This window comes from Lepidochelys kempii, chromosome 2 (genome assembly GCF_965140285.1).
Source record: "Lepidochelys kempii isolate rLepKem1 chromosome 2, rLepKem1.hap1, whole genome shotgun sequence".
NCBI lineage: Eukaryota > Metazoa > Chordata > Testudines > Cheloniidae > Lepidochelys > Lepidochelys kempii.
This window is the reverse complement of record NC_136381.1, coordinates 89,123,921-89,147,812: the sequence shown is the minus strand read 5'-3', so window position 1 is coordinate 89,147,812 and position 23,892 is coordinate 89,123,921. Positions and strand designations below refer to the sequence as shown.

Sequence of the window (23,892 nt, the reverse complement as noted above, 5' to 3'; positions counted from 1 at the left end):
CAGGGCTTTGTCAAGCCCGACCTTAAAAACCTCTAAGGGAGGAGAGTCCACCACCTCCCTAGGTAACCCATTCCAGTGCTTCACCACCCTCCTAGTGAAAAAGTTTTTCCTAATATCCAACCTAAACCTCCCCCACTGCAACTCGAGACTATTACTCCTTGTTCTGTCATCTTCTACCACTGAGAACAGTCTAAATCCATCCTCTTTGGAACCCCCTTTCAGGTAGTTGAAAGCAGCTATCAAATCCCCCCTCATTCTTTTCTTCTGCAGACTAAATAACCCCAGTTCCCTCAGCCTCTCCTCATAATTCATGTGCTCCAGCCCCTTAATCATTTTTGTTGCCCTCCACTGGACTCTTTCCAATTTTTCCACATCCTTCTTGTAGTGTGGGGCCCAAAACCGGACACAGTACTCCAGATGAGGCCTCACGAATGCTGAATAGAGGGGAATGATCACGTCCCTCAATCTGCTGGCAATGCTCCTACTTATACAGCCCAAAATGCCGTTAGCCCTCTTGGCAACAAGGGCATACTGTTGACTCATATCCAGCTTCTCATACACTGTGACCCCCAGTGGGGTCTTTTCTGCAGAACTGCTGGCTAGCCACTCAGTCCCTAGTCTGTAGCAGTGCATGCCATAAACCTGCAATCTATCCCCATTGTTCCTTTCTGCTGACTAACATGCCCCTTGCTGGATTGACTCTTTATGTAAGCAGCAGGACACCAGCTGAAACTCTGATTCAAAGTAGGAAGCTATCACTGTGCACTAACCTAAACAAGTCCACATAAACATGAGAATATTCAGTGTAGTGTAACTACTGTACCAAAATAGTACTTTGATCACTGGGAGATAACAAAACAAAAATAAAAAAAGGTAACCACAAAAAATGCTTAGTGACATTTCCTTTTTACACAAAAACTGTGCATTATGATGGCTAATTTAGATTGGCATTTGCTTTGAACCACTGGATGTCTTACTTTAAAATTAACTGTCACTCAAATCGGCAATCATTCACTTTAGTCTGGGTCAATGGCATTCCTGCCTAAAATGGGAAACCTTGAGATTTTCCTCTTGGCTTTCCTCAACTTTTTCTATACCCCTATGTCTCTCTTCTATTTGAAAATATTGACAAATCCTTTTTGTTATTAAAATCAAGAAAACAGGACATCAGCTTTAAGAAGATTCCAGATGACTGGGAATCAAAAACTCATTTTGGTGGCTTGCCTGAACAAAGTCAATTCCATTTAATGTCACTTTCACATCTTTTGTACCCATGGCTGTGGCACTGGCAGAGACACTGGAGAAAGTCCTGCAGACTTGAAAAATCCCCCAAACTCTGGAGTTAGGCAGGCAAGATTAGAGGGTTATTTTCCATTTTTACAATGCTGTTCCAGCATTCTATGAGAAGCAGAATTTTCGAACAACTAACAAGCAGTTAAAAGTTATATATACCACCAAGTCAGTGAAAGTTTCTTTTGTGAGACTGCTGACATGTTCCAGGATACAATGGGATGCCTTCAGTGTCATGACTGTTCAGCAATGTCACAAAGAATTTAAATGGTAAAGAGAAAGTCCAATTTTTCTCTATATTGAGCAGTTTTTTAAGACTTTTGATATTTCTATTTTATAAAAATTAGAAAATTAAAAAAAACCAAAACCAGAAAGCCTCAAAGAATTACACTAGAAATAACCTCAGTGCTATGAACACCAGTGTTATGAACTGACTGGTCAACCACACACCTCATTTGCAACCGGAAGTACACAATCAGACAGCAGCAGAAACCAAAAAAAAAAAAGTTTAAAAAAAGATTTGACAAGGTAAGGAAACTCTTTCTGAACTTGTTTAGTTTAAATTAAGATGGTAACAAGCAGCATTTTTCTTCTGCATAGTACAGTTTCAAAACTGTGTTAAGTCAATGTTCAGCTGTAAACTTTTGAAAGAACAACCATAACATTTTGTTCAGAGTTACGAACATTTCAGAGTTATGAACAATCTCCATTCCCAAGGTGTTTGTAACTCTGAGGTTCTACTGTAGTAAATATGGAGCCGGAAGGGCAATGACTTCCCTTGGTCCTCCTCCAATTTGTGTTTTTTCCAGTCACTTTTTCTATGTTTAAAATTTCTTTCAACCCTTTTACAATGTTAAAAACATGCACACAAAATGGAAAACTAAGCTCCCAAATATTGTAAATACTTACATGAGAGTAGTCTCACCGATTTCAGTGAGACTACTCAAGTGCATTAAGCTAAGTATGTGTGTTTGCTTGAGCCCCTTTACTGTCATACGACAGCAATCCATCCCCAGTGTTCCTTTCTGCTGACACTGGTTACATGTTGCCAGATTTTATGGAATAAGAAAAAAAAAAGAGTATACAATAGATTATTTTGAGGCAGTAATATCTTAAATATTCATCTATCTAGCCTATCAAGTATTTTTAGTTGGCAGACTACCATTAAACTTTTGCAAACAGCAATACAAATAATATATAACATAAAAATTAGAGTTGTATTAGTTTAGTGCCTATGTGCTTGATGCAGCATACACACACATAACAAGTATTTTACACACAAAAGTTGTACTGCTTTAATTACACTGGTACACTGAGAGTAGTATAACCCATCTAGTGTGGACCCAATTATTTCAATATAAAGATGCTTTACACCAGTTTAGTTATTTCCATACAGGAATGGAAATAAGTTACAATGATAGAAGGCACCTTTATACCAAGATAAGAGTCCACATTAGGTGGCATACTATTTTAACCATTTGTTTAAAAAACATATCATATCCCTAACTGAAAGTTATACTAGTACAAAAACTGTGTTTACAGCAAGCCAAGTTCAAAAATCTTACAATCTAAATAGACAAGTCAAAGGGTGGGAGAAAGGAAGTTTTATTATTCCCATTTTACAGATGGGGAACTGTGGTAAAGAAAGATTAAGTTACTTTCTCAGGCAACACAGGAAGCCTTTGGCAAAACCAGAAACTGAACCCAGATCCACACTAAGTTATCATACTTTTGGATGCAAATAGCTGAAATGTGTGTTTATTCCAGTATATTATTTCTCTCATCGTGCCCCAAAGACTTGGAAGGCACTCTCTCTAAACATCTACAAAGCTACCTCACTATCCACCTTCAAATCTCCCCTCAGAACTCCCCTTTTGCTGTGATGCCTACAGAAAACATGATAATGGTTAGGCTGCTAGTATGCACAGACCACTGCCTACCATGCTGATCAATACCGCCTCCCTGTTTAATTGTACTCACCCATCTGTCATCTCTTGTCTCAAACTTAGACTGTCAGCCCCCAGAGCAGAAACTGTCTTTTTGTTATGTGTTTGTACAGCACCTAGCACAATGAGGTCCTGGTGTATAACTCTGGCCCCTAAGCATTACAAATACTAAATAATACTGATTTATATATTACTAGAAGTCAACATGAAAAAAGTTGAACTGCATCATGCAATAAAGGCTGTATCCACACCTGTATGATTATTAAGATCCCATAACATTTTTGTAAGAGTAGAGATTGACCTAAATGCTCTAATAATTTCCCCTCCTTCTTATTCTACATCTTACTAGATGCCACCTGACTGCCACCTTCAAGCTTATTGGCAGATGCATTTTAGTGATGTACGTGTATTCTTTGAAGTGGATCAAGAGCGTTCAGGATGAAAGGTGCTACATCTGATTGATCATTATCTTCACTCTATGTGAGCAGGTCCACTCTGTTCCACTGCAACAATGGACTTTGTCAATCTCAAAAAAAAAAAAAAGGGGGGGGGTGATTTGTGCAGAAGGCAGAGCTTTCTTAGCAAATTACCCAGGACTGTGGAACTCCTCAGAATGACTACAAACCTCAGTGTTTCCAGACAAAATGTTCTTTGACCTAATGCACTTTCCTCCCCATGTTCTGTTGCCCCCGTCATTCCATTTTGCTTTAATGGATAACAAACAGTTTGGGACAGGGTCCACCTTTTTACTTATATAGCACAGCTGTAACAACAAATATACTATTAATGGCTGGTACCGTGCACAGCATAGTAGGTACATTCCAAACACACTATATATAAGAGCATGATGGCAGTTTTGTTTCTTTTATGAGTGATTTCCACTTCAAGGAAATAAAGGGTCAGTGGATGAAAAAGACAGGACAGTAATATGTAGCAGCACCACAGTCCTCCCCATTGGTGCTATATGCGAAGCACAGAATCTCATGTGTGTTTCACAGCATACAACCATTTAGGAGTACGTGGGGTGCAGGGAGCTTGGTAGCTGCCACTGGGAGGTACGATGCTCACCCTGGGAGAGGAAAGCAGGTGCAAAAGCTAGGTGCCTCCCCCAATCCCTGAGGGCACCGGGCTGGGGCAATAGGAGATGCGGGCATACACAGCCCCTGTCACTGTTGCGGGGTGGGGAGGGGCTGCTGGGCTCTGCCACACCCTTGCCCAGGAGACAGCACGGGCAGCAGCAGCCTCGAGGAGGTGGTGGTGGTGGTGGTCCCCGGTGTAAACGCCTCTCCAGGGAGCGCGCTGGGGGGGCGGAGGAGGGTCCCTGGCGCTCGGGGGGGCAGGGGGGGAGAGGGTCCCTGGGGGGGAATCCCTGGCACTGTCCCTCCCCCCGGGGGCCGCACTCTAACCCCCCCGGCCCGGAAGTCACTCCCCCCCGGTCGCCCCACACTGGGAAATGGGGGCGGGGACCCCCACATACGCGACCCCAGCACCGACCCCGGGTTTCCGCTTGCCTGCAGGGCGGCTCGGCTCCGCCTCGGCCTCACGCGCGCCCCGCCTCGCGCCCCATTCCGCCTCCGCCACCCGTTTACAAGGACGGGTACGGATGCGTGAATACAGCGAGCCTGCCAAAGCGCATGCGCCGCCGACTGCCCCCGGCAGCGGTAGGCGAAGGGGTCCGCATGCGTGTAGCAAAGGCAGCCACAAGAGGCGGGATGGAGCTGCGCATGCGCTTCGCAAACGGCGGGCGGGGCGCGCATGCGTATTCTCGGTGAGTACGCGACGGGGAGACGACTGTGCGTTAGCGCACGGCTGGAGACGGTTAAGTCTCCGCCTAGTGGGTGTTACATGGCCGCGTGGGGCATGCTGGGAAGTGTAGTTCCATCCCGTGAAGCAGAGGCCGGGACGGAAGGAGGTTGGACGTCGGAGGGTGGAACGCCTCGCGCTGTGCCCGCGTCCAGCTCGCGCGCGCCTCCTGCCCACGGTCCGCCTCAGCCGCCCCCGGCCGCCCCGCCGGGCTTTTCTCTGGCCACGGTGCCCAGGCAGGGCCGGTGCCAGCTGGACCCGGAGCGGTCTGGGTGGGTGGCTGAGAGCGAGTCTCCCAGCCCCGCTTTCTGTTTGGAGCTTGGCTGCTCCCCGCGCTCTGACATCGGTGCGGCGCCCCCGAGTGCCTCCAAATCCGGGGGGGGGTGGTCAATGATCCAAGTCCGGGGCCAAGGGGTGCCCCAGAGGTGCAGCCCCCTGAGTAAAATAGCTTTCCTTAAAGGTGACGTGTGCCGGCAGCAATCAAAGCAGAGTCCCTGCACCGGCCCTGGCAGCGTCAGGCCCTGGGGGGTTCAAATAAAAATGTTCTTTGGCCAAACTGCTTCTCCAGCTCGGTGCCCGCCAGGCGGGTCTAAGGCCAAGTGGCTCAGCCACTGAGCGTGGGCAGGAGGAGAGGCGCTAACGCGCTGGATAACTACCCGCAGGGCTGCCCCGCACTTGTGTTCCCAAAGATACCGGTTGCTGCTCTGCACCTCCTCCCCTTGTCAGTAGAAAGAAGAGGTCTTGGCTCCTGTCTCAGAAGGAATCTACACGTGCAGTGAGCGGAAGAGAGACTTGGCACTGTGTGTATGCGATGCCTACAGGGGGAAACGGAAAAGCCTAACACCCACATTTACTTCTTCCCTTTGAAAACAAAACAAAAACATCACATTTCCATGTATTTGCTGATCACAAACAGCTATTATAAACTCTTTTTAGGTCTGCAATATTGCTTCATTAAGTAATTATTTCTTACTCACTGTACAATTATTTGCTGCACTAAATAATGTCATTTGCCAGGAAAAAAATTAGTATCAAAGGAAAAAAGCATTCATAGTATTCTGGATATTTCCAAAGTGCCTGTCCAATAATGGGAGAACCAGCTAGCACCTTTCAGTCCATCAAAAACACAGATTCTAACAACTCCAAAATAAAATTTACCAATTACGGTAGAAAGGGTGTACAAAACACTGGAATATGGAATTATTAACCTGTTGTGGTAATTGCATCTGAGCCCCAGGAAGCAGGCACGGTGCAGTCAGGGCAGCAATCTGAAACAACCCAAGGGGACAACATATCTTGCTGCCATCTGCCTCTGTCGAAGGGGGGTGTTTATTTCAGGAAAGGTGACAGGACTGCTGCAGAATGGTCAGAAGGCGCTGAAACTTGGTTTGAAAAGAAAATAAAGTACACAGGCAAATGCTCGCTGGGAGGGGAGGGTGATTTGGGGGATCAAGTAATGAGGAGGGACGGGGTGGGACACTAGGGAGGAAGCCTTGGAGGAGACAAAAGTACCAGGCTGTCATCCATCCTCTCATTCCTCTCCCATCTACAGAGGTGTGATCCCCTCTTCCTTACCCCCATCATGTGAACCAGGTTCTAGAGGAGGTTTGCCTTTCTGGCTGCGTCTGAGCCCCTCTCCCTACCCGCCACCCCCCATGTGAACTGGGATCTGAGGTCCTTATGAAGGATTCTGGGTGGTCTGCTAGAAGGATTAGGTAGGTTTGGGAGTGGGTCTTGCAGCCTTTTTCAAAGAGGGAGGGAGTATCATTGGTGGAGGATTGGCGAGGCGGGAGAGTCTCCACAAAGTGATCCTCTCGTAGATTTTTCTCTCCCAGAGGGCCCTGTCTTGCATTTGAGTGCAGGATTGGATGAACTGGCCCATTGATCATTGAAAACTTGCTGTAAGTAGTTCATATGCTCTGCAAGTCTCTGTTGCTTTAATTTATTTGAGGTGAAATGTGCACCACAACAAGACATGCCGGTGGAGTTTTTAACTTTCTTGAACAAATGATTTGGCTGGCAGAGCGTACAGCCTCCTATACAGCCAGACCTCTTGCAATCTTTACAGACCAATGGCAAACTTCACAAGGTGTCCAGAGGCCCATAGGAAAAACTTCCTAATGCTAGCCCCAGACTGTAGCAGATATAATCCTATGAACTAGTGATAATCAAGGCTTCTGAACGTTAGAAAAATAATCACTTTGAGACTATTTTTGAGTTTGGGATTTAGAAAACTAAAATTAGAAGACTATTCAAAATATGAAGGTCCTCATTTTTCAGAGTTTCATATCACAGAAACTTCTGGTCCAATTCTCCAAGTTTGCCAGAAATTTCCTTTGGCTAGAAACCAGACCTTTAAAAAAATCCTTTTTGCATACGTGCGCGTGTGTGTATCTTAAAGTGGAGGAGTTGTAATTAAGTTTACAATGGAAAGTTATTTACACTCTGAACTGTAGAATTGCTACCTCGCTTCCATTTAGTACAGTAAATATTAAATGTTAATGTACATCAGAGCCCTAGTTAACCGAGGTTCTGTCAAAAGGTTAATAATTCCATATTCCAGTGTTTTGTACACCCTTTCTACCGTAATCGGTAAATCTTATTTTGGAGCTGTTAGAATCTGTGTTTTTGATGGACTGAAAGGTGCTAGCTGGTTCTCCCATTATTGGACAGGCACTTTGGAAATATCCAGAATACTATGTATGCTTTCTTCCTTTGATACTAATTTTTTTCCTGGCAAATGACATTATTTAGTGCAGTAAGTAATTGTACAGTAAGAAATTAATAATTACTGGTCTAAAAAAAGTTTATAATAGATGTTTATGATCGGTAAATAAATGGATATGTGATGTTTTTGTTTTGTTTTCAAATGGAAAAAGTAAATGTGGGTGTTAGGGAGACAAATCTTAGGCTTTTCAGTTTCCCACTGTAGGCATCGCATACACACAGTGCCAAGGCTCTTTTCCGTTCACTAAACATGTAGATTCCTTCTGAGACAGGAGCCAAGACCTCTTCTTTCTACTGACAAGGGGAGGAGTTTGAGAGCAACAACAGGTATCTTTTGCCTGGTCACCTTCTGGAGTGTCAGAGCTTTCCTCCTGCTGGAGCAAGGAAGCACAGTTCTTACTCCTTGCCTGATCTTGCTCACAGAGGAAACTCCACCACATTCTCAGCATCTTCCTCGTAGTTTAGGGACTCTTAGGGTGTGGAGGTCACTGTACTTTTAAAATTCTCTAAAGTTCCCAGTGTTCCTCAAAAAGTGGATGTCATCTTTCAACACTACCAACCACAACACACGGCTATATTTTTAGTCTGTGCATCACAACCATTTTTATAGATTTACAGTAGTTGCCATCCTAGTGGAGGACTCATGCAAGTGTCTTCATCTTACTGTAGTGGACCTCTTCCATTCTCTTAACAAAATTATACAATGCAGTTAGAGGAGCTTATCTGCTAGAAAATCTCACTTTGAAACACTGTGTGCAATTCTATACAAAGAGAAATGCTGTGGGTCTCACTTCTTCCTCCTGCGAGCATAGTAGTAGGTGTGAGGAGAGCCACATGCAGCTGGGTAGTCCTGTAGTAAGGACGGTGTAGAACATTGCCTTCACTGACCCTTCCCACGCCAATGCCGAACCATGAGTCTATTCCCAACAAAGAACAGCTGGAGAAAACAGCAATTGTTAGATAAAGAGGGAAATGTGATGTGGCCTGCACCTAGAAACTCAGCAGCACATCCATTCTTCTGAACAGAGGTTTTGTTAAATACAAAAAACCTAGTGTTTTCCATAATTCAATTAGAATATAACTAAGTCATGTTATATTCTCCTTAAAAATGTTGCAAGAGTAGAAAACCCAACCACTCTTTAAGAAGCATCGATAAACACATAAGGATCAAGTCAGCTCTATAGGTCTGCACATTCACTTTGCTTTTGGAATAAACTTAGAATGAAGCTTCATGGTTACCAGTGATATACCTATATCACAAAGCAGCAATATATTTTGACTTCCGCATTTGCCAAGGAGTCGTCTAGCATCTTTTTTTGATTCGTCTTCACCCTTCCATATAATACGAGAGAATGGAGAAATAATTTGGCTGTTGGTTGAGCATGTGATCGGTGCCAGGAAATGTATCTTCCATCTCAGTGCCTATTTTGTTTGGTGTCCCTTAAATACATTTTTGTACTCTGCCTCTTTTTAAATGTGAGTTTCTGGATATGTTAAACACCTGCATATCTTGAAACTCTTTCAGGAGTCTAATCAACAAGGGAATTTGTTTCAGTAAGTAGTGCTCTGACTCATTTCCACAGCCTTCAAGCATAATCCTAGAGCTATTGGACACATTAATACTATGGCAGTTTGCCACCTGCTTCATTTATTCACTTGAAATTCAGTACTCCTTGATCTCTACAGAATGGATTCTTTGTGCAACTTTCTGTGGTAACGTAAGGGTCCCCCACAGGAATTTGTATGTGTCTATTCAGTGGAAAATACAAAAGGGAGGGTTGTAAACACTCTGATTAGTGTTCATGAGCATAGAGATATTTTCCTACAATGTATTTCCTAACCAGGCAACTCCCACACATTCCTTTAGAAGAAAATCCTAATGTCAAAGACTAACTGTTACAGTTTAATATTACAAGCAATATTTTTGTCATACAAAGGCTATAAATACAGCTGGCAACAGGAGGAAACAAAGGTTCCTTCACTAGCCACTATAGTTCTTTTAGATGATTGCTTGTATGGATCCCTATTCTTAGGTGATGTTCACCAGAACACTCAACTCCCAAGAATGGGGATTCATATATAGGCAATTCTCAGTGTAAGCCCACAATCATCCCATTGGCTAACTAATGCAGAATGAAATTTTCTCAATTTCTGAGGGCAGACAGGTGAAAGCATATTACACTGCACTAGCTTCCAGTTCACTGTCATGTGAAATTCACTATATCAGTTTCTACGTCTGTAAAGCTCTAAGTGGCCAGGGTCCCGGTTGCCTCAGAAATAGTCTCACGCCGTTCATCTCATTACATTTACTGCTGGCAGAATCTTGTTGGCTGTCTGAAGGAGAGAGCGCATAGAAGCTGGGGTAGGGTATCTGAAATGACAGGCCCTCATTTTGAAATTCAATCTTGCTGCTACAACTGAGCCTCACAAGTATAATAAATAATGGGTTGGAATTTTGGAAAGGGTGTGTTTAGTGAAACCAAGAAAAGCACAGCTGTATAAATTAAGAAGTGTTCATTCCCTCTCCTGCCAGCTTTAACACTACTTCAGGAAAGGCAGTTGTTTGTCTGTTTAGGAATCATGAAAACTATTTCATGGAAGATTTTAAGTACACTGCTGAACTGACAGGCTAGACCAGTTCCGGAGAAGCCATTCCAGTCTCTGAGGAAGTAGGTTTATTTAAAGAGTTACAGAAAATCTAGTTGTCCCATGAAGAGTTACTGTGGCAATTTTGAAGACTGTATTCTATCATTAGGTATAAAACAGGGATTTTAGTCCTGTTTTACTGGGAAATCTCAATGCAACATTCAGTTACGGAGTTTTTACCAACACCACCATAATAAAAAGGCGGAAGAGGTTAACAGAGGAGAAAAATCTAGTGCATCTTTGCAGCATGCTTCTCAATATTGCAGAGGGATCCAAGGAGACAACCAGTGGTAAACTTGAACACTAAAATTAAGGGTTGACTCGGGCTACAGCTACACTACAGCACTTACAGCAGCACAGTTGCACCGATATAGTGCTTGTGGTGGAGACGCTCTAAGCCAATGGGAGAGAGTTCTTGCCGTCAGCTTAATAACTTCTGCCTCTGTGAGAGGCAGGAGCTTTGTCAGCAGGAGTAGCTCTGCCGCTGACATAGTGCTATTTACACTGGCGCTTAGGTCAGTATAAACTTTTGTTGCTCAGAGCTGTGGATTATTCACACCCGTGCCCGACACAAGTTATACTAAAGTAAACTGTAGTGGAGACAAGGTCTGTGTATGCAAAGCCAAATGATTTACCTTCCACTCTTTACCAAAGGCTCTTAAGCAAAGTAAGGTGTCAAGATATAAGAGGGAACCAGTCCTCTCATGGATCGGTAACTGGTTAAAAGATAGGAAACAAAAGGTAGGAATAAACAGTTTTCACAGTGGAGTGAGCTAAATAGCAGGGTCTCCCAAAGATCCGTGCTAGGACCAGTTCTGTTCAACAGATTCATAAATGATCTGGAAAAAGGGGTAAACAGTGAGGTGGAAAGTTCACAGGTGACACAAAATTACTTAGGTTTCAGAGTAGCAGCCGTGTTATTACTTAGGATAGTTAAGTCCGAAGCAAACTGCAAAGAGTTACAAAGGGATCTTCCCAAAGCTGGGTGACTGGGCAACAAAATGGCAGATGAAATTAAGTGTTGATAAATACAAAGTAATGCACATTGGAAAACATAATCCCAACTATATGTACAAAATGATGGGGTCTAAATTAGCTGTCACTAAATTAGCTGTTACCACACAAGAAAGAGATCTTGGAGTCATCATGGATAGTTCTCCAGAAACATCTGCTCAATGTGCAGCAGCAATCAAAAAAAGCAAATGGAATATTAGGAACCACTAGGAAAGGAATAGATAATAAGACAGAAAATAGCACAGTACCATTATATAAATCCATGATACGCCCACCCCTGGAATACTGCATGCAGTTCTGATCACCCCATCTCAAAAAAGGTGTATTAGAACTGGAAAAAGTACAGAAAAGGGCAATGAAAACGATTAAGGGTATGGAACAGCTTCCATATGAAGACAGATTAAAAAGAATGGGACTATTCAGCTAAGAAAAAAATGACTGAGGGGGGATATTACAGAGGTCTATAAAATCACAAATGCTATGGAGAAACTGAACAAGGAAGTGTTATTTACCTCTTCATACAACACAAGCCAGGGTCACCCAATGAAATTAAAAGATGGGAGGTGTAAAACTAACATAAGGAAATAGTTCTTCACAGAAGACACAGTCAATCTTGTGGAACTGTTGCCAGCGGATGCTGTGAAGGCCAAAAGTATAACTGGGTTCAAAAAAGAATTAGATAAGTTGATGGAGGAAAGGTCCATCAATGGCTATGAGCCAAGATGATCACGGATGCAACCCCATGCTTTTGCTGTCCCTAAACTTCTACTAGAAGCTGGAACTGGACAACAAGGGATGGTTCACTTGATAAATTGCTCTGCTCTGTTCACTCTCTCTCTCAAGTTTCTGGTACTGGCCACTGTTGGAAGACAGGATACTGTGCTAGATGGCCAATCTTATGTTCTTATGTGCACTGGAGAAGATCACAACTCCTGATCAGAGGTGGTCACCATTCATCTCTCAGCTTGTGGAGAAAGGGGAAGGGGAAAAAAGAAAGGAAACTGCCTTAAGAGAATTGCAGAATCAATTCACATTTGGATCCTCAATGACAATTGCCTTAAAAAACACCCACCCACCCCACAATTTAACAATACTAGACAGATAGTGAAAATATCCTGAACCCCTCCCCCCCCCCCCCCAAAAAAAAAAAAAAAAAAAAACCTCAAGAGAACATTGCAGGTTCTGGCCCTCAGTTTTGATAAGCTCAGTTATCAGGAGTTAAAGATTCATTTAATTATTCTCCATTTTTAATTTGATCCCAGGGATGCCATACATCTCCACTCGCTGGCAGCTGGGAAGACTACAGGAATAGATTTGCTGCATGATATTTTGTTAACAAAACTAGCATACATTTTTTAAAGCAACTGAAAGCACCAACTCTCCTCAGGAAGGCAGCAAGTCTAGTTGCTAGTGCAGAGGACTGGCAAAGACAGCTAGGTTCAATTATTGACTGGTACCCACTCTATCTGACCAGTCCTACCTGTGTCACAGGTCCTCCTCCCTGCCATTTGTAATGTGAGCATCAAACCCTTTGTAAAGAACTGAGCTCTTCTAATCAAAGGAGCTATATATAAAGTGAAAAGTATTACACAACTGATGGAAATTAATTCAACCTCAAGCATAAGGGCTCAAGTAAGTATGTTCATATTTCCTCATGTTTCAGTGTAGAAAAAACACATGGCTTAGCTGTGCTCCCGGCAGCAAACCCCTTGTATCAAGTGAGAGTTGAATTCTGCGATATATCATAACATAATAAAATATACGTTCTGATAAGGTGAAAAAAAATCCCTGTGTGACAGCAAACCTGCCGTAAATCCTTGATGGAAACTGAAGTTTGATTAACTCCATTAAGACTTTACTGCTACTTTTAAATTTTACATTTAATGGCAGTTACATTTTGCACTGAGTTTGTCTAGTTACTATTAAGTTTAAAATCTACAATGCGGATAACTTGGGAGTAGCTTTTTGGATAATGCCAATACTAAGGAACGCAATAATGTGACAGCTCTAAGAATCCTGGTACACTTTCTAATTTGTCAGTTAACAAAAATTTTGAAATAGCTAAGGTGGTCTTAGGTAAAGCAGTGGCCAAAACAGAATAAGATACCACTCGCAGAAAGAGTACATGGTCAGCGAGTACAGATTTCTCTGAACAGGAGCAGACAAGATGCTGGCAGATTTGGAAAGAAATAAGAACTAGTACGCACAAGTAGAAAATGATTTTTGGAGGAGCTAGAGGAAGCCTCTTTTCCTAATGACAGGTTTCAGAGTAGCAGCCGTGTTAGTCTGTATTCGCAAAAAGAAAAGGAGGACTTGTGGCACCTTAGAGACTAACCAATTTATTAGAGCATAAGCTTTCGTGAGCTACAGCTCACTTCCTCAGATGCATATCGTGGAAACTGCAGCAGGCTTTATATATACACAGAGAATATGAAACAATACCTATTCCCACCCCACTGTCCTGCTGGTAATAGCTTATCTAAAGTGATTTCCAGCACAAATCCAGGTTTTCTCACCCTCCACCCCCCCCCACAAAACCCAGCAGGAGAGTGAATTTGTGTGGGGGGGTGGAGGGTGAGAAAACCTGGATTTGTGCTGGAAATCACTTTAGATAAGCTATTACCAGCAGGACAGTGGGGTGGGAATAGGTATTGTTTCATATTCTCTGTGTATATATAAAGCCTGCTGCAGTTTCCACGATATGCATCTGAGGAAGTGAGCTGTAGCTCACGAAAGCTTATGCTCTAATAAATTGGTTAGTCTCTAAGGTGCCACAAGTCCTCCTTTTCTTTTCCTAATGTTATTGCTGTTGGCATTTTTTGGAAGTTGTTGCTTTAAGAGGCCATTTTTGTGAAGTAACTTTTAATTTCTCCCTCCTTGCCCTTAAATTCACTATTATTGTTGTTTTCTAGTGCAGCAGTTTAAAAACTATCCATTGATTTAAATAAAGGTCAAGACATTTTGCCATGGTCAAACTACAATACTATTATATTTGGTCAATTAAAAAGATGCTTTTAAAGAGTGCTTGCAAGAACAGCTTACTTAACGATTTTATTTTATAGTGCTCTGGCTACAGATTAACTTGTTGAAGGTAGGCTGCCTGCACCCTTGGAAAAGAACTACTTCAATACGAAGACCCCAACCAGTTTACATTATAGGATCAGGCTCAATTCTGTCCCTGCTGCCGGGGAGAAAAGTAACAGAGGCTACCTCTGCTGCCTTGGCCCCTGAATCAAGAAAGTGATATGAACTGGTGCCGTGGTTGCTAAAAGGCAGAAGGTTGCCTGAGGCTGCCTTTCCATATTCAGTTGAGGGCATCCCATGCCCTCTTCTTCATCTTCAGCTGATGAAGAACAGGGCATGGGAGTCAGCTAGTTGGCTGCTCAGCAAGATTGGGAAAGGGGAGCTTACTGAAGTCTGTCCCCATTTTGCTCAGGGAGGAGCAAGGAGAATGTTTAGTGAGGTAAGAACATTCTGATGATATTTGGCAGATTACTTAGCACCCAAAAAGAGAAAGTTATGCATGAAACCAACTTCAAAGACTTATCACCCCTTCACCTACCTTGAAATGGAAATGTCGGGTTCTGATGAACGGACTGAACTATCACTTCTAGATACTTCTCTAAAATGTTGAACACTCAGTGTTACTGGCTACATGGGGAAATTGACCAGCATAGCTACTCCAGAATAAGTTTTCCATGTGTATCCCCATGTGAACACTTTTATTCTGGAATAATAAAGTGTGCACACAGGAAGCTATTTTGGAATAGCTATAGTGTCCAAGTTCACAGCCTGCCTTATTCCAGAATAACTTCCATGCACACAATCCATAGAGAGACTACTTAACTCTTGCCAGCAACCCAAGTATGCAGTAACAAAGGCAGATCTGATTTAGGACAGTGGCTAACCTGACATACAAAACACAAACACAAAAGACTACATGCAAGCTATAATGGCAAGCATTGCATTAGACAACATTTAATTTTCCCTTGGCTGAGTGTGATTTTTGCATTCACCTTAAATCTTGGCATACACATTTTATAAGAGTAAAGGAAAGCCTGTGAAAAGATATATTTGTATATATGTAAAGATATATGTAAATATCACTAGTTTGCAAAAGTTTGGGGACAAACTGACAGTAAATCCCAGAGTTAAAGCAGCTATAGACCAAAAATGATCTACTCAACATATCAAGCTTTATCTATACAACTCTCATTAGCGTTATGGAGTTACACAGCTTAGATCTCTCTCTTTCAAACAACTTCTAGAAGAATAAGAAATCTTTAAAATACATATAAGGGAACGATAAGGACAGGGTGAATTTTGGCAACCCTATGTTGTATGTATCAGATTTGTCTGAAAGCTACATACTTTACCCCAGGCATTTTTTATACTTGCCATGGATGAGTGTCACCCACCAGACTCACACCCTGCTTGTTAGAACAGCTCATGCCATCAGCACTATCTCAGCCATGCGAAGTGACAACTTCTAGTACCAATTTTTCCTGGTAAATAGATTGAATGGGGAGAATGTTTTTACAAACAAAAAAGGCTAAAGAATCCACTCACTCAGAAAATAGCAACAGTAGGCACTGGTGAGCCCCGCAACTATAAATCCAGTTCTTGTTATAGATGTGGTGAGGTGATTACCCCTTATATCCATTACTTAAGAACAGGAAAGTGCAGTGGATGTTTCCTAGGGCAGTGGTTCTCAAACTTTTTTTTTCGTGGACCACTTGAAAATTGCTGAGGGTCTCAGTGGACCACTTAATGATCGTTCCAAATGTTGTTTGTACCATTAGCTAACTATTGTAAAGCGCTTTGGATAAAAGCACTATATAAAAAAAACCTTAATACTAATTATGGTTTTTTTGTTCTACAAATAGAAGCACCCAACCCATATTTTAATATCAGTAGTCTTACCTTTGTAATGCAATAGATGTGCCCTCTCTCCTCCGCTGGGGCAGTCCCCGAGTTGGGGCTGGGAAAGAGGGGAGTCTCTCCCTCTTTCCCCCACCGCAGCTGCCCCCCGAGCTGGGGCTGGGAAGGAGGGGGTTCTCTGCCCCGCCACAGCATCGACAGAGCTGAGGCTGGGAAGGTGGGCCATCTTTCCCTGGCAGCTGCATCCCTGGAGCTGGGGAAAGTCGCCTCTTTCTCTGGCCGCCACAGCCCTGCACGTCCCAAATTCCCCCCACCCACTCTTCTCACCCACTGCCCCCTCCTACCTACTCCCTATTCCCCCCCAAAGTCACCACCTCACCTTACATGTACATCTAGTACTCCAGGGTCCAGGCACCTAATTAGTGGAGCCACAGATAGCAACAAAGAGAATTTAGTGGATCAAGAATTTACCTGGGATTTATACCACTGATGGTTACACAAGGGCATTTTTTATTGAGTACTTAAAGTTTAAGGATTTACAATTTTATTGTGAGTGTTTAATTATATAAGTTGCCCAGATGTTTCAACTGGATAAGATACCAGTTCAGCAAGGTACTTACACATATGCTTCACTTCAACCCCAAGTTTAAGTGCTTTCCTACAATCAGAGCCTAAGTGAGATGTGTCCCAACAATAAAATATTTATTATTTTTCCCTCCATGCCATGTAAATTACATCGTATTCTCCTATAATGGGATTTTCATAGATAAGACAATTTCAGAATGTAACTCGAATTGCATTTTGTAGGTTTCATATTTTATATAAAGTAAATACATTCAGTTAGAAGCAAAATTACAATTTTAACTGTAAAACAATTTTCCAGCTGCTAAAAAAGCACTGTCACTACATCTTAAGAAAAATAAAGTTACCAACTGAGACTACAGTAATAGGATTAAAATTAGTGAAATCACTAAATCAAATTTATACTTCAACTCCATTAAAAGCTTTTGCCCTGATAGCTTAGGAAGAAGCAGCAGTGATAAAAGAACCACACAACCCAATAATGTCTCATTATTTATTAAAATACTTGTTTAAACAAATGAAATATAAGAAAATACATCTGATGTTGCCATAGATCATTTGCATATGCACTGAGTTTACAGCACAGACTCTCTGGAGAGCATCATACATTACAAAAATAGAGCAAACCTAATTTAAAGTGGACTGTCCTCACAAGCAAAAACTTTTAAAGGTATTACACAAACAAAAATTTACCTTTTGTGATTTTCCATGATTTTTATGGACATTTAACTCTTTAAAACAGAGGTTCTGTCTCCCTCCACACACAACCTCTCTATCCCTCCTATTTGATCTTGAAGTAAAATCATAAAGTAAAGAAGGGTGATGTCATAAATCCACGCAACAGGGTCCCAAATAGATAATCAATCTTGATTCATTTTAAGATTCCGAAACCATAATATTTTACATTTCAAATAATTCAGTATATGATAACTCAAAGCCTTCAGTGTGCCACTGATTTGCAGGGACACTTGAAAAAAGTTTTATTAGATCTTGATCAGAAATCCTCAAGAACACAAAATACAGATACTCACAACATAAGCATATCCTCTCTCCCCCTTCACTATAAGAAATTCATGAGGAATTTCTCGGCACAAAAAATGGAAAAGATGCAAGGAACAAACCATAATAGAAGAAGAAATAACATTTCCTTCAGTTTAGGCTGATCTTTGCCCTTCGTCCAGAAACCATGAATTCAAAACTTTCTCCCATAAATCCCAACTTTAAATAGGAAGAAATTTTGTTTACCACCAGTTTAAAAGTTTAAGCAAACCTCCAGCTTTCAAATAATACCTGGAAAAGAGTTTAAAAACTTAAGCCCTGCACAACAGCAGCCATGTTTAGATTTTTCTTATTTGAAGAGTTGTATGTATCAGGATAACTAAAAATTCCCAAGTCAATTTTTCAAATAAAATGAGAGTTGAAAAAACTGATCTCGGTGTTGAGGAACATGTTGGTAGGAGTCAGTGTGACCATGAGAGGTGGAGGCGAGAGGGAGAAACAGGAATAGTCAAATCCATCTATATAAAAAATTAGTAAACTTAAAAAAAGTTATTGTTATAAACACTATCATGAGTTTCTGGCAAGATCACAATTGTACTCAGACTTTATTCTTGTGGTTTCTATGCCATCATCACAGGAAAAACCTAATGGTACCACAGTAATTACCTTATAATTTGCAGTTGCCTACTACTCCATATATTAAAACACAGCAAAATGGACAAAGTATTCCATATTCAGAGAATGCTCACTTGTCTCAGAGGACAATTACTTCTCCATTAAGCCCTTTTATATCATAAATCTGAATCAAAATCAACCTCAAAGCAAAACCAAAGTTAGAATAAGTGTTCCACAGAGCAGTACCAAGTGTGGTAATGTGACATCTGCCAGCTACTCAACAAATAACCTTGCTGAGCTTACTAGGACACTCAGTTTAATTCCCAGTTTATACAAGCTATTTTGTCTGTTCATAACAACCACCTTGCAAATTTGCAGCACCGCACTGAGTTTCCAGGGACAAGACAACCCACAAAGAGTGCGATAGCACGTGGACATGACTAAACTTACCAGCTTTATTTTGGTTTATATGAAGAGCGCATTGACGGCAACAAGATTTCTTTATGAAATGCAATACCTTGCCTGCAGGAATGGAGGCATATAACAGCTGGAGGAATGATGTCACATTCATGGTATTGTAGTGGGTAGTGTGGCCTGCTAAGAAGCTGGGATTTTATCTATTACAGCGCCTGTTTTGAAGTTGAAAAAAAATTTGTTTTCTTATTTTTGAGGACATCCTTTTCACAATAGGAGTCTGGGCCACTGGTGTAAGACTATAAGCCACTGGAGTCTTATGGCTCTTATACTGGAGAGGTATAAAACAAGAGCATTATCTATTTGAGCACTTGTGGAACTTCTAAATAATGGGAATCTTGTTGAGGCTTCACTATTCTGAATTGCTAAATACGACATTACATTCTGAAAATGAGTATAGGCAATATATTCAGATCAAAGCAAAACAATCAGGACAGGAAGCATGAGGATGGCTATGCTACTCGACTAAGAATAAGGAAAAAATAAACATAACAGTTGAAACATTTGCCAATTAGCATTGTTTACAGGATTAAAAAAAAAATACAGCTATGCTTTGAATTTTATACATCTTTTCTCAAATCATTCATGTTTAGTTGTTCCCAGAACATATCCCATAATGCAATACTTCCAATCCCCACCTTTTTAATTAAGAGACGTTGCTTTGGCCTCCACATTACTATTATACAGGTTCTCTGCTTCAAAACATGCAGTTCATACATTTTACAGTTTTACTGCCATAGTCGATACATTCTGGCCCAATACACTCACAGCAGGCATTGTGAAACCACCGGTATTTTGATGCTCCCATGGACTCACAAGAGATCTTGCACTGATGTATTGACATGCAGTCATCAAAATAGACCACAGTGCACATGTTTTCTAAACAAAGGGAGAAAAATATTTAAAAGATTACTTTAGTTAAGTATCTAGCTGTCAGATGTTTGAGTGCAAGTCATTCAAACTACGTGCCACGGGGGAAACGGAAGGGGAAGGAGAGGAGAAGAGGTGAGAACGTAAGGCCTACTCTACCAGCCTGGATACTTTTTTCATATTGTGGATCTCAACCCCCTTGTAGGGAGTACCGTAGTCTTTACTTCTATGATCATATACTATTTCTCAAGTACATGGTCATACCACTTTTTGCACCATTACAAGGAGCAAATTGTAAAATGCAGAGTGGATAAGGCAGGGCTACACAGGAGCCCTTGCCTCAATCACCGAATGTCTTGGGTGCGCCTACACTGCAACTTGGATCATGCTTGCCAGCACAGGTAGACAGACCCGCCCGGACCCCATGGATACATACTTAGGCAGCTAGTCCAAGCTGCCACCTGTGCTACCCCTGGCTACACTGTTATTTTTGCTATGCTAGCTCAAGCAAAGTTAGTGCTTGTCTAGCTACTCATACTGGGAAGTGCCCTCCCAGCTGCAGTGTAGATGTACCCCCTTTAAAAAGCCTGATTTTCATGAACTCTGCTCTACTCAGCACTGCAAGATGCTGCAGGTTTATATTGAGGAGTATACAAAAAACAAAAGGAATATTGTATTGCTTGAAAAACAGTATGGTCATGGATTCCAATACAGTCCAACTACATACATGAGGGAGCAGAGATAAGATTGCACATGCAAACCTATTTTTGGCCTTTCCTGAGTTGAGTGCTTACCTGTGCAAGCTAAAAGTATTTTTAACAGAATTTTTGTGAAATACCAAGTGTTCAAGCTGCTTTAACAGGCAAGTAATTGTGTGTGTGTGTAATCATGTCTCATTAGTTCCATCGTTTCTCTATTCTATAGTATTTTATTACCACAGACTACCAATCCAGCTCTTAACTGAAAAATTGTTAGATTGCTTCCGGGCAATGCCCATACCAACTCCAACTCTCCCATTTGCCACCTTAAATTCCATCCCAAATGCCAGACTACCTTCCTGGATGCTCATAGCATCATCTTTAGCTTTCAATCTGTTAATGTTGATCCTAGCAGTAAACTTCTCTTTGCAGTATCCCCAACAAGCTCACTCTTCTGGCTTCCCTGTGCCAGGGGTTAGTGAAAGCTTACACTATCTAGCAATTAGACTGAGGTTTCCAGCTCTGCTGTGGAGGGGTCAAATACAAGTAGGAGATCAATTAATGGGGAACAGCCTTTTCCTAGTCAGCAAATACTAATACCTAGTCTCTAGTACTAAAAAAATTTTGGGCAATGTGTCAAGGCACATGCCAATTAAAGAAAAAAAGAAAGTGATGGATTAGAGAGACATCCCAAATTCTGAGCTACTATTTTATACATATTTTTATTGGATCACCTTCTGTGAGTGAGAGACACAAGCTTTTGAACCTACATAGAGCTCTTGTTCAGGTCTGGGAAACATATTCAGTGTCACAGCTAAACATAAGGTGCAATACATTGTTCAGCAATAGTCGTTAACCTATATTTGGAGGGACCATTCAAGGTGAAGTAGTTGGTTAACACCCCACCAGTCATAGTGGGAAAAAGAAGGGGGTGCAACTGTGGGGGTTGTTAATGGGTTACAGATTGTTGTAATAAGCCATAAATCCAGTGTCTCTATTCACTCCATGATTTAGTGTCTAGCAAAGTTATGAATTTAAGCTTCCAGGCTTGTCCTTTGAAAGAGTTTTGCAAGTTTCCTTTGAGGATGAGGACTAATAGGTCAGATATAGGGCAGGTCGACCTACAAATTTACATTAGCACAATGCTACTGTAGTGCATCTGGTGAAGATGCTCTAAGCTGATGGGAGAGAGCTCTCCCCTCAGCTTAATAACTCTACCTCTGTGAGATGCAGCTGCTAAGTTGGCGGGAGAAGATCTCCCGCTGACATAGCACTGTCTACACGTGGGGTTAAGGTCAGTATAACTACATCGCTCAGGAGTGTGGATTTTTCACACCCCCTGAGCAACATAGTTATACCTAAGTAAGTATGTAGTGTAGACCAAGCTACAGAGTGATCACTTTGTGAAAAGTGTTCACCTACAGGTGATATGGTGCTTTTATGTTTTATCATTTTCCTGTGTGAGTTCATTTGAGACTGTAGTGATTTTATTTGGTTAATAGGCCACTTAACCTTGAATGTCCCTTGAAATATGTGTTAACTACTTATGCTAAACAATCTGTTCCATCTTGTATTTAACTGCGACACTCTGAGTATGTTTCCCAGACCAGAAGAAGAGCTCTATGTAAGCTCAAAAGTTTGTCTCTCTCACCAACAGAAGTGGGTCCAATAAAATATATTGCCTCACCCACCATGTCTCTCTAACATCCTGGGATGGACACAGCCACAACACCACTGTATACATTTTATAGATTTGTTTGCTGAAGTCCACATAGTTCTTAATATAATCAGACATTTCTCCTCACTCCAAAAACAAAGGTCATGTCTCTTGGGAAAAAGCAAACAGCAGCCCAGCACTTCTGAATAACTACAGTAACAACCAATGTGCACATTAGGGAGGAAAGATCTTTGTTTCCAGGATACAGATTTCAGTTTCCCATTTGCCAGTGATTTATTATGAACTATTAAGAAACTTTTTATAAGTTATGGAAACTCTATTGACACCATCCTTAATCCATACCAAATCATAGAATCATTGAAATGTAGGGCTTGAGAGGTCATCTAGTTCATCCCTTTGTGCTGAGGCAGGACCAAATATACCCTCACTAGTGTTTGTCCAACCTGTTCTTAAAACTTCCAATAATGGGGATTCTACAGCCACTCTTTGAAACACAGGTTTCAGAGTAACAGCCATGTTAGTCTGTATTCGCAAAAAGAAAAGGAGGACTTGTGGCACCTTAGAGACTAACCAATTTATTAGAGCATAAGCTTTCGTGAGCTACAGCTCACTTCTTCAGATGCATATCGTGGAAACTGCAGCAGGCTTTATATATACACAGAGAATATGAAACAATACCTATTCCCACCCCACTGTCCTGCTGGTAATAGCTTATCTAAAGTGATTTCCAGCACAAATCCAGGTTTTCTCACCCTCCACCCCCCCACACAAATTCACTCTCCTGCTGGTGATAGCCCATCCAAAGTGATAACTCTTTACACAATGTGCATGACAATTAAGCTGGGCTATTTCCTGCATAAATCCAGGTTCTCACATCCCCCCCACCCCCATACACACACAAACTCACTCTCCTGCTGGTAACAGCTCATCCAAACTGACCACTCTTCAAGTTAAAATCCAAGTTAAACCAGAACATCTGGGGGGGGGGGGGGTAGGAAAAAACAAGAGCTATCCTTATAGTTAGATTTCCCTAATATCTAACCTAAATCTTCTTTGCTGCAGATTAAGACCATTACTTCTTTTCCTACCTTCAGTGGAAATGGAGAACAATTGATTGCCATCCTCTTTATAACAGCCCTTAGCATATTTGACGACTTATCAGGTCCCCACTCAGTTTTCTTCCCTCAAGACTAAACATGCCCAGTTTTTATTAACCTTTCCTCATAGGTCAGGTTTTTCTAAATCTTTTATAATTTTTGTTGTTCTCCTTTGGACTCTTCTCCAATTTGTCCACATCCTTCCTAAAGCGTGGCATCCAAAACTTGACACAGTACTCCAGAGGAGGCCTCCCTCGTACCAAACAGAGTGTGGATATTACTTCCTGTGTCTTATAGATGATACTGCTGTTAATACATGCCAGAATGATATTAGCCTTTTTTGTAACTGCATCACATTGCTGACATTCATTTTGTGATCCACTGTAACCCCAGATCCCTTTCTGAAGTTCTGCTGCCTAGCCAGTTATTCCCTACTTTGATGTTGTGAATCTGATTTTTCCTTCCTAAGTGAAGTACTTTGTGTTGGTCTTTACTAAATTTCATCTTGCTGATTTCAGATCAATTCTTCAACTTTTCAAGGTCCTTTTGAATTCTAATCCTGTCCTCCAAAG

The 23,892-nt window shown here is 41.6% G+C and overlaps 2 protein-coding genes across 8 annotated transcripts in view; both read right to left on the bottom strand.

Annotated features, from left to right (window-relative positions):
* RALBP1 (ralA binding protein 1) overlaps positions 1–23,892 on the bottom strand; it is a 98,348-nt gene that overhangs the window by 68,301 nt on the left and 6,155 nt on the right. For 3 of the 6 annotated variants that reach the window (XM_073331593.2, XM_073331594.2, XM_073331592.2), the window contains exon 1: positions 4,748–4,927. The exons of 1 other annotated variant lie outside the window; for it this stretch is intronic. The gene's annotated coding sequence lies outside the window, so the exon portion shown is untranslated. Of the gene's footprint in view, positions 1–4,730; positions 4,928–23,892 lie in introns of those variants that run through there. 2 more of the 6 variants (XM_073331596.2, XM_073331595.2) reach the window with 1 other exon arrangement.
* TWSG1 (twisted gastrulation BMP signaling modulator 1) overlaps positions 17,369–23,892 on the bottom strand; it is a 40,936-nt gene continuing 34,412 nt past the window's right edge. For both annotated transcript variants that reach the window (XM_073331600.2, XM_073331603.2), the window contains exon 5: positions 17,369–19,856. In XM_073331600.2, the coding sequence (XP_073187701.1) occupies positions 19,675–19,856 (182 nt within the window). In that variant the 3' untranslated portion in view covers positions 17,369–19,674. The remainder of the gene's footprint in view (positions 19,857–23,892) is intronic.